This window comes from Buceros rhinoceros, unplaced genomic scaffold, assembly GCF_000710305.1.
Source record: "Buceros rhinoceros silvestris isolate BGI_N320 unplaced genomic scaffold, ASM71030v1 scaffold11631, whole genome shotgun sequence".
Lineage (NCBI taxonomy): Eukaryota > Metazoa > Chordata > Aves > Bucerotiformes > Bucerotidae > Buceros > Buceros rhinoceros.
This window is the reverse complement of record NW_010392548.1, coordinates 46,619-55,768: the sequence shown is the minus strand read 5'-3', so window position 1 is coordinate 55,768 and position 9,150 is coordinate 46,619. Positions and strand designations below refer to the sequence as shown.

The following is a 9,150-nucleotide window of genomic DNA, read 5'->3' as shown; positions in this document are numbered from 1 at the left end:
TGCAGCAATTGCTACCTCTGACTCTGTGGCATGGAAATGGCAGACATGAGCAGGTAGTACCTGCTCCATCAAGGACCTGCGGTGATGGCATCCTCACCCTTTTTATGCCAGGAACTGCACGGTCATTAAGAACAAGGTTCAGACTACTAATGACATGAGTTTCAGACTACTAATGACAAGCCCTGAGAGAGTGCTAGGAGCTCACTGCTGTGTCTGCGTTCAAGGCAGGGACGTTCAGGTCACCTGCCATGGTGCCTGCCTTCACTCTGGCTTCTGGCACAATCAGTAGTGAGAAGTAAATGCCTTCCCTAGGCATCTTATACGCTGTGGTTTTTGTTTCTTCATGGCTTTGATTTGATAGTTCAGAGAGATTGAACAAGAGGTACCGCCATCATAGGAGGTGAGACATGGCCCTAAATCAAGCCATGTATTGGTCCTTAAAATCTCTTCTAGAAAGAAAACCACAAGTTAGCAGCTTGGTGCAGGATGGCTGGTGATATTCTGGAGGCTGCGTTGTGCTGTGGTCTGGAGAGCTGCAAGCATCCCTTGCAGCCTAAACCTATGTGTTTGGCAGTGCAGCTAAGTAGAGCATAGGCTCCTCTGAAGATCTGCAAGGAAAATAAGGAGGGAGTGCTGGATGTGGTCCGAGGCACCGCGTGTAGTAACAGTCGTAATGGAAAATGTACTTCAAGGCCCCTTTTACACATTGCTTTCTAGGAAGGCAAACTGCATCCGGTAACTCTACTCTCTACTGTTTCAGGTAGACGATCCAGACAATGACCTGCATGAGATGATGCGTGAAGCTGATATCGGTGGTGGTGTGGCCAACCTTGGTGCAAATCAAGCCCTGACCTCAGACTATGTGGGCTCTGGTTATGAGAGAGGGCTGCTCAATCCCAGCTCACTCAATGAGGAGGATTTCCAGATGGCCACTTACACGCTCACAAACACCGTGCCCCTGAGCCCATCTCTGAGCAAAAGCTGGAACAGAGACGTCGTGAGGGTAGTGGAGCAAGCTCTGGTCCCTCACTGCTCCAAGAAGGACCATCTGTATCTCCTTGCAGGTGCGATTCCTTCCAGTGTCCGAGTTAAAGGGAAGGTGGCAGTGCCAGAGGCCCTCTGGCTGGCAGCCTGCTGTGATGCTCCAGAGGGCTGGTCCCTGGGACTAGTGAAGAAAGCAAATGATGAAAACAGCTTGGAGGACCTCACGGTGGGAGAGCTGGAGAAGCAGCTTCTGTCAGGAGTTGGCTTGTTCAAGGGCAACTGTAGGGAAGACAACCAAAGCCAGAAGAAAACAGAAGCAATACTGCAAGCTGTCAGTCAGATCCGCTCTGGAGAGCACGTAGGAACAAGCGACAACCAGGAGGCTGAAGACAGCGGCTTGGTGAGAAAAGTGGCTGGCATCGTTGCTACCCCTTTCATCAAACTTCTAGAGCTCGTCATCTACGTGTTTGTGGAGCTGGTGAAATTTGTGTTTTATTTTCTGTGGCTTGTTATCAAACGGGTTGGTGGTACAGTTCTGGACGGAGTCTACAGCCTATGGAATGGGGTGGTGTCCTACCTTAAAGCCATCAGCATGGTGCTCATTAGCATCCCCTGTGATGTGGGGAGGGTCATCATCAACATCTTCATGGGCTCCCTGCAGATTGTTCAAGATGTGATGTCCCTCACCTACAGAATCCTGCGCATCCCGGTGGGATTTGTCCTTCACCTCGCTGATTTCCCTTACCAGTCCATCTGTGCCATTCCCTCCGTCCTCAAAGACATGGCCACTGGGATCGGGGGCACCTTCTCACTGGTCATTGACGCCACAGCCACACTTCTGCATGGTTTTTATTACCTGGCTGGTCACATAGTCAAACGGTTTGTCCCTAAAGGCTCCTCTGATGACTGATAGGGATGAAACAACGGCTGCAAAGACACGGAGTGAAGGAGGATTGGGGCAATGCTTTAAGATACATGGCCAAACACTGTCAATTTTGTTCTGGTATTTATTGTAGTGACATTAATAATAATGAATGACTGGGGAGTAACAGGGAGGTCTGAGGTGACAGTGCTGGGGGCCACCACCATTGTAACTCAAGCTCTGTCTGTTGTAAAGTGTTCGGGTTTTATCGGTGCAGGCCACAGAGTTTCTGTGATTTGCAGGTGTCAGGATGCAAACATGGAATGAGGTTATTTCTTTCTGGCTATGGTAACGCTGAGACCTACGCACTGACAGTGAGCTCTGCAGAAGCCCATCCCTGCCAGGGAAGAGGTGGTGGTTGGGGGAGGATTTTGGTTATGGAGGGTTTTCTGGGACCTGGAGAAAGAGGTGAGGGTGCAAGGATTTGGGGCTGGGGAACAGCAGAGAGCAGGATGAGATAGAGGTAAAGTCCTGCTGTTCTTTGCTCTGCTCATTGCACTGCACTGGGGTCCCACTGGTGGAAGGGATGCAACTGGGTGTGTCTCGCAGTCCTTATGTCTTCCCAGACAGCTGAAATCGCATGGATCTTGCTGTGAGGAAAGACCTGCTGCCTGTTCTTTTGCATGGCGGGAAGACAGTTTCCCTTAGCCATACCAAGGTCATCTTCTCCCCACCCTTCCTTGCTCTCTTGCTGACCACTGAAGGTCTAAGCCCCGAAGCTTCAAGACATGGCATTCCCTGAAGGTCTAAGTCCATGAGTGTCTCAGCTCTGAAGCCCTAATGCCTGATCCGAAGCCCAGCAGCACCCTTGAGTCACGCTTTTGGCTTTGAATCAGCTGCCGCCCTGCCCTGCCTCCCTTGAGAGCTGACAGCTCCCCAAGCACACCGCAGTATTTACATGCCTGAGGTCTCTGCAAGACGATGTCCAGGCTGGCGATGGGTGACGCCACAGCCACCCTTCTGAGGCTTGTTTTGAAAGTACATCTCACTGGGGAAAAATGATCGTCCTGGGGTTCCCTTTAGGGCAAAAGAAAAACAGCTCTGCCCTTCCCACTGGTTCGGGTTGGTGGCAGGGACACAGAAAGGGGACACGGGAGAGGAAGTGCTTGGGGAGCAGGGGGTGCATTTTCCACCCCCTGCACGTGCTGCTTTTGCACGGGACAATTTGGTGTTTTCATAGCCCTTACCCAGAAATGGAGTTGGAGTGGGGCAGGAGTCAGCCTTGGGGAGGCTGTGCTACGAGTGAAGCTGGCCTGAGAGATGTCAAGGAAGGTAGTCCTGCCACTGGGAGAGAAAAGGCAGAGGGAGTAGAATACTTGTGGGGAGTTTCTTGCACCTAGAGGTCCTGGTAGCACTCATGGAAGAGGCCTCTGCCACCCATAAGAGGAAGAGAGGTCCGTGTGGTGGTTGCAGCTGCAGGAACCATCATGGCCGAGCTCAACCTGAGCCCTAATGGCAAAGCCTTTTGCTGGCTATTTCCCTTCCTTAGCTGATGTTGGAAACCTGGAGAAGCGAGAAAGCTGTTGCATTGCCTCTGTCTCCTGGGGGGACTATGGACTCTCACGTGGGAGGAGAGGCAGGAGGGGGATCTGAGGTGCAGCACTCGTGTTGCTGTGTAAATACCCAACCTGGTGAACCCATGCACAAGCAGATGTGTTTATGTCAGAGGGGGATCCAACCCCTCTTCTGCACCACTCATCCTCTCTGCTCACTTTCCCCCCACCTCTCCCCACCACCATGAGCCAGGACTGTCCGTATCTGAGACACCAGAGCCAGAGTGCATGTAAGGGGTTTGCAGGGGTCCCTCAGGGTTTGCAGCCAGGTGAGGGACACAGGAACACGCACTGCTGCTGGAGGAGAGCACAGGGATGCTGCCCTTCCCTGGGGCTTGGCTCAGCAAGGGGCTTTGGATCCCTTCGTGCAGCTGCCTGCAGGGAGGAGACGCTCCGTCTCAGCAGGATTTGCTCTGGCTGGACTCCAAGAGACATTTGGGAGTTGTACATACACAGATCCTTCCTTTCACCCCCACCTCTATCCCTCCCTCCAGGTTGGTTTGGACCCTGGATCTGCTGTAGCATCCTGTAAGGAGTCCCAGGGATGTGCAGGCCAGTGCTGCCATCCCCAGGGGCACCCAGAGGTGCTGTGTTGGTGGTGGCCAATGCTGGGATGAAGAAGTTACTCAACATGGCAGCTTTGCCCCTGCCTCACGCAGCCTGCGGCAAGGCTGAGCTGGGGTAGAGATTCGACTGCTTCATGACGGCAACAGAGGATTGTTTCCTTAGCTCAGGGCAATGCAACCAGCTGTGCCTGCACCTCCAGAGCAGCACACGTGGCACCCCATCCACTAATGGCCTTGTTGGGGATGCTGGTGATGGAGATGAAGTGGGGGTGTGGGGTTGGGGGGGGCAGTGGGATGAGCGGGGAAAAGGGATGACTCTTTGTCTTACCTTTTTGGTCCACAGCTGCTTTGTGGAGAAAGAGAGGCCGCCCACAAGCAGTGCTGGCTTTTTTCAAAAGGAGAGGTGGCTTTTTTATGTCAATGTGGGTGTAGCTGGGAGAAGTCAGTGGTGTTTTATAAATCCGTTCTTTGCCTCGGAGCTGTTGATTTGAGGGTTTCAGGTGCAAGGGGCAAGGTCCAGGTTGCTGCTTCTGGACAGCAGCCTGTGGATGCTCTCCAAACCAAACTTTGCATTTCTGCCTACTCAAATGCAGAGATCTGATGCAGAGCCAAATGTGGAGCTGGTCTGCCACAAGGGGGCAAGGCCCAGGTTGCTGCTTTGTGACAGCAGCCTGTGGATGCTCTCCAAACCAAACTTTGCATTTCTGCCTACTCAAATGCAGAGATCTGATGCAGAGCCAAATGTGGAGCTGGTCTGCCACACCGTCACGAGACCATGTCTCAACCCCAGCGCTCCTCTTGGGCTATGTGGCAGCTGTCAAGGCAGGAGAGCAGCTAGCTCAGGTCCCAGAATATGCCAGGGCAGGGTGACGGGGGACCAGGCTGGGGGGCCCAGGGTCTCCGGCAGCCTCTGAAGGCCTGTGTGATGGCAGCAGCCCAAGCATTGGGGATGAGGTAGCTGCACCCCACAGCTGATTGTCTGTGTGGCCTTATCTCTGACCCACCTTAGCTGTGCAGCACTGTGCAGCGGTTAGCAACACACTTCTTGGGGGTCTTGCACCCAGAACAGCTTCCCCACAACTTAACCCAGCAGCTCCCGCACCCCAGCTCCACCAGCAGCTCCAGCGCACACCCTGGTCACAGTGATGTGGGAGCTCGTGTGCTGAGAGGCAGCCAAGCTGCAGCACCTCGGGAGGTCCACGTTGCCATATCTGCGTCACTGTCATGACCCAGCTTAGCTCTGGTCAGGCCAGCAGGTCTCTGTGCTTCTGCCGTGTCTTCTGGCCACAAGTGGACAGTCCTTGAAATCCAAGGGGCTGCAGCACCGTAGGTGTTGGGCAGATGTGGAACAGTGTTATTAAAATTGTGCTAACATGCTCGGATTTCAAGCGCTAAGGACCGCCGCCAGCACGGGGCACTTTTCTTTGTGCTACATGTCTGAGCAGGTGATGGGAAATCTGCCTGGAACCCTGAGCAATTACCACAGAACATGCAACATCCTGCTGCGAACTAACTATTGTTTGAGGTTATTCTTATCTGGGCATGGTTTATGGCTTCTGAGCTTTACCCTATCCTTGGAAACATACTGCTTCAACAAAATAAAAGTTACTTTTCCAAAGAAGGGCTGGTATCGCATTTCTGTCACCATTGCGAACAAGATAATGCTCTATGGCGTGCGGTGACTAATCAAGAAAGCACCAGCAGCATGTTGTTCTTTGTTACAGCTTGATATCTGATATTAACGGCCCTTTTGAGCTTTTTAGACACCTTTCCTCTCTCAAAGCACTTTGAAAGTCAATTCATTAAGCTGCAGAATAGGTAGGTAAAAGCTGAGGGGCTGCAGGCAGTAAGCTGAGCTCTGTGTGCCAGGAGAGAGAGGGAGAGAAGATTGTTCTTGTGAGATGCACCTGGGGTGCAGCACGATGGCCGGCTGCGATGCAGAAAGATCACATCACAGCAGCTGACAGAGAGAAACTTCCTCTCGTGCAATGCCATTCCCTAGACCTTCTTCAGAAGGTCAACAAGCACCCTCTAAAAGTGGCCATTTTCCTCCGCTGGCAGGATAGAGATCCCGGGATGAGTGAACCAGATGTTGGCACCTGTGTTTTGCAGGTACCTCTCTTTGGGCCGATGAACCTGTCCAGCAGAGTCTGCGTTCCTTTCAGGTCTGCAAGAACTGGTGGGACACTGGAATAGGTTGCCCAGAGAAGTTGTGGATGCCCCATCATTGGAAATGGTTGAGGTCATGTTGGACGGGGCTTCGAACAACCTGCTGTAGTGGCAGATGTCCCTGCCCCAACCAGATCACCCAACACTTCGGGGGTCTTATTGCACCTCGAGGTGACCCTTGTGTCTGCTTCCTTCACCCTGGTGCTGAGCACCGATAACGGCAGAGGGACTCAGCAACCCAGCAGCGTGGCCCCTTGGTCACAGCCCTGGGCTCAGGTCCGCTGGGTCATACCTCTGCTGCCACTGCACGTTTCGGAGCTGCTCAGCTCTATGTGGAACCGAGCCATGAATGTTCAGAGGTTGTCTGTCCGGCGTAGTCGGTGCCAGAAAATGGAAAGGGTGTTGGAAAACGAAGACCAGTGTAACTCGTTTGGCCAGGAGGAGTTGCCTGGGAGCAAGGAGCGTGAGGTGTGTCTGGGGTGTGTGTGTGAGCAGCGTTGTCATCCCGTGGGTTTGGGTTTCTCTTCGCTGCGCGGTGTCCCAGGCTGTTGGACCCACTGCAGTCCGGGGGTGGATCTCACACTGGGTAACATCTGCCATTGATTTCCACAGAACTGGTGTGCCCAGCCAAGCAGAAAGGCTACGAACTTTGCAGTGGTGTTAGCGTTACAGCGGGCTGGAAAATCTCCAAGGCAGTACATCCTGTCAGAACGGAGGGACTTATCAAACGGGTTTTTTTCATGGCAATTTGTCATTTTTAGTGTAAAAGACTTTTCCGTTCCAAGCTGGAACAAGAGTCATCCGAGAGCATCCCAGGGTCTGCGTTAGAGCTTGGACGTGGACATTCAGCACCTGCCCCTGCCTAAAGCCAGGCCTGGCACATGAGCGTGGCTGGCTGCCCCTCAGAGGAGTGCCCTTACAGCCGTGGCCCATCTTACCTCATGGCTCATTTTCTGACAGTTGTAAGGGTGAAAAAAAAGGGTGAAAATAAAAAAGGGTGAAAAAAAAGGTTTCCTTTCTAAAACTACTGATATTGTGACCATTTTCCTGGGAGGTAGAAGCTGTTTTCCATGGAGACAGCAGCAAAGTCACCTGCAAAGCTGAAGCAGTGGCTTCAGATTCCTCCACAGTATCACCTTGATTAACAACTTGATGGTTTTATCTAATTTAACGTGGTGGAGAATGGACATTTGGGGTGGATGTCACTGCGTGTTTGTTGCTGTGGTACTGCAGATTTTGCTGAACCTCCCGGTGTCTGCTGGTAGAAGATGATGATAGACTGAGCCAGGAGGCAGCAGGAGGGCAGGATGATGCTAGTGGGCAGGGGAGTAACCATGGGAGCTCCTCACTGGTGGGAGAAGAGCAGCAATGGATGCGGTATTTCAGATGAGATTTAAGGAAGAAACTTTTTACAATGAGTGTGGTGGAACAGTGGCACAGGTTGCCCAGAGAGGTGGCAGATGCCCCATCCCTGGAAACATTCCAGGTCAGGCTGGATGGGGCTTTGAGCAACCTGATCTAGTTGAAGATGTCTCTGCTCACTGCAGGGGGGCTGGACTAGATGAGCTTTACAGGTCCCTTCCAACCCAAACCGTTCTGTGATGGTATGAAACCAAGTGGTGGGTAGCTGAACAGCGAACAGGAGTGGCTGAGAAGTGGTCTCTGCTTGGTCCTGACGTCAACAAGCTGCTGAGATGAGTGGAGCAGCTCCAGAGGGATGGTACGACAGACTCAGGCAGACATCGCTGTCTGGATTTATGCTGCCCAAGTGCAGGCATTTCAAATCTCTTGCCAGCAAGCACTGGTCTGTCTCCGTTCAGAACAAATCTCTCACTAGGTGTTGACCTGGGCACCTCAGCTGGATGCCTAACGCTGGGGCCAGTGAAGTTTAGCTGGGGTTGGTGGCTGATGGGGTTTGTCCCACCCATGGAGACCTTTGAGGTGCCCGCTGACAGGGGTCACCCAGATGATTGTGCAGGTGGGATTCTTTCCCACACAGCCCCTTGGAAGGCTCTTGCGTCACTAGGTGCTTCCTTGCAGGTAGGAATGATACCAGAGGCCGGTGCCTCCAGGGTGCTCCTGGAAACGACCCCTGTGTGGTCCTGCTGCAACAGGTTGTGTGCACCTCAAACTCTTTGAGGTGGCCTGACCTGTGTGGAGTGATCCCATCCCGCAAATAACTTGGCCCACAGTTTTTGGAGTTCATGGAAAACATGCATATTTGTGGGGTGGCTGAGTTCACCCTCCACCCTCAGGCATCGCTGGGATGTTACTGAACATCTTTGCACTGCAGGCGATAGTCTGCACCCGAAAAAACCACTGCACTCTGCAAGACTGAGGCGAGTTACTTGGTGTGGAGCAAAGGTGCTGCCTTCTCACGGATCTGTGAGGCCACAGAGCCCCGTGGCTGCAGAAGAGGTTTGAATGGTAACAGCATCCTGCTGTCGGAGAGGTGCAAATGATCTCTGAGGTTCATCATCCCACCAGCGGACTCTTAAGGAGAAAAAGGTTGACAGCTCAGATGCCGGGTGTCATCAAGGACTGTGGAGCAGGCGCTTGAGCTCCAGCGATGGAGGATCGTGAATCCCCAGATGATGTAATGCCACAGATCATGCCCCCAAGCCAAGTCAAAGGGAGGTTTGGTGGAGTGGGATGTATCTGGGAGCCTGGTACCTGTCTTTATTTCTCTCCGGAGCGCACTCAAAGCCTCACTCTCTCCATCTCCTGTCCCCAGCTGTGAGCAGATGGAGGTGCTCAGCACCGAGCACATTGCCGCAGCGTGCCCGGCTGGGCCTGCTGGGGACACAGCACTGACGTTCTGGATCTCTGCGGTGGTGGGGCTTTGCACTCAGGGCTGCTAATCGGAGCTGGTAAGGATGCCTCCGCCTGAGATTCTTCTGCCCCTCTTTTTTGCAAAAATTGTGCTTTTCATGTTTTGTTTTTCTTTTTCAGCAGG

General features: G+C 52.9%; 1 protein-coding gene across 1 annotated transcript in view; it reads left to right on the top strand.

Annotated features, from left to right (window-relative positions):
• Positions 1-1,894, top strand: part of ENDOD1 (endonuclease domain containing 1) — a gene marked incomplete at its 5' end in the record, with an annotated part of 7,328 nt that extends 5,434 nt beyond the window's left edge. The window contains one exon of the mRNA XM_010144530.1: positions 761-1,894. Within this exon, the coding sequence (XP_010142832.1) occupies positions 761-1,894 (1,134 nt within the window). The remainder of the gene's footprint in view (positions 1-760) is intronic.
• Positions 1,895-9,150: the final 7,256 nt, after the last annotated feature.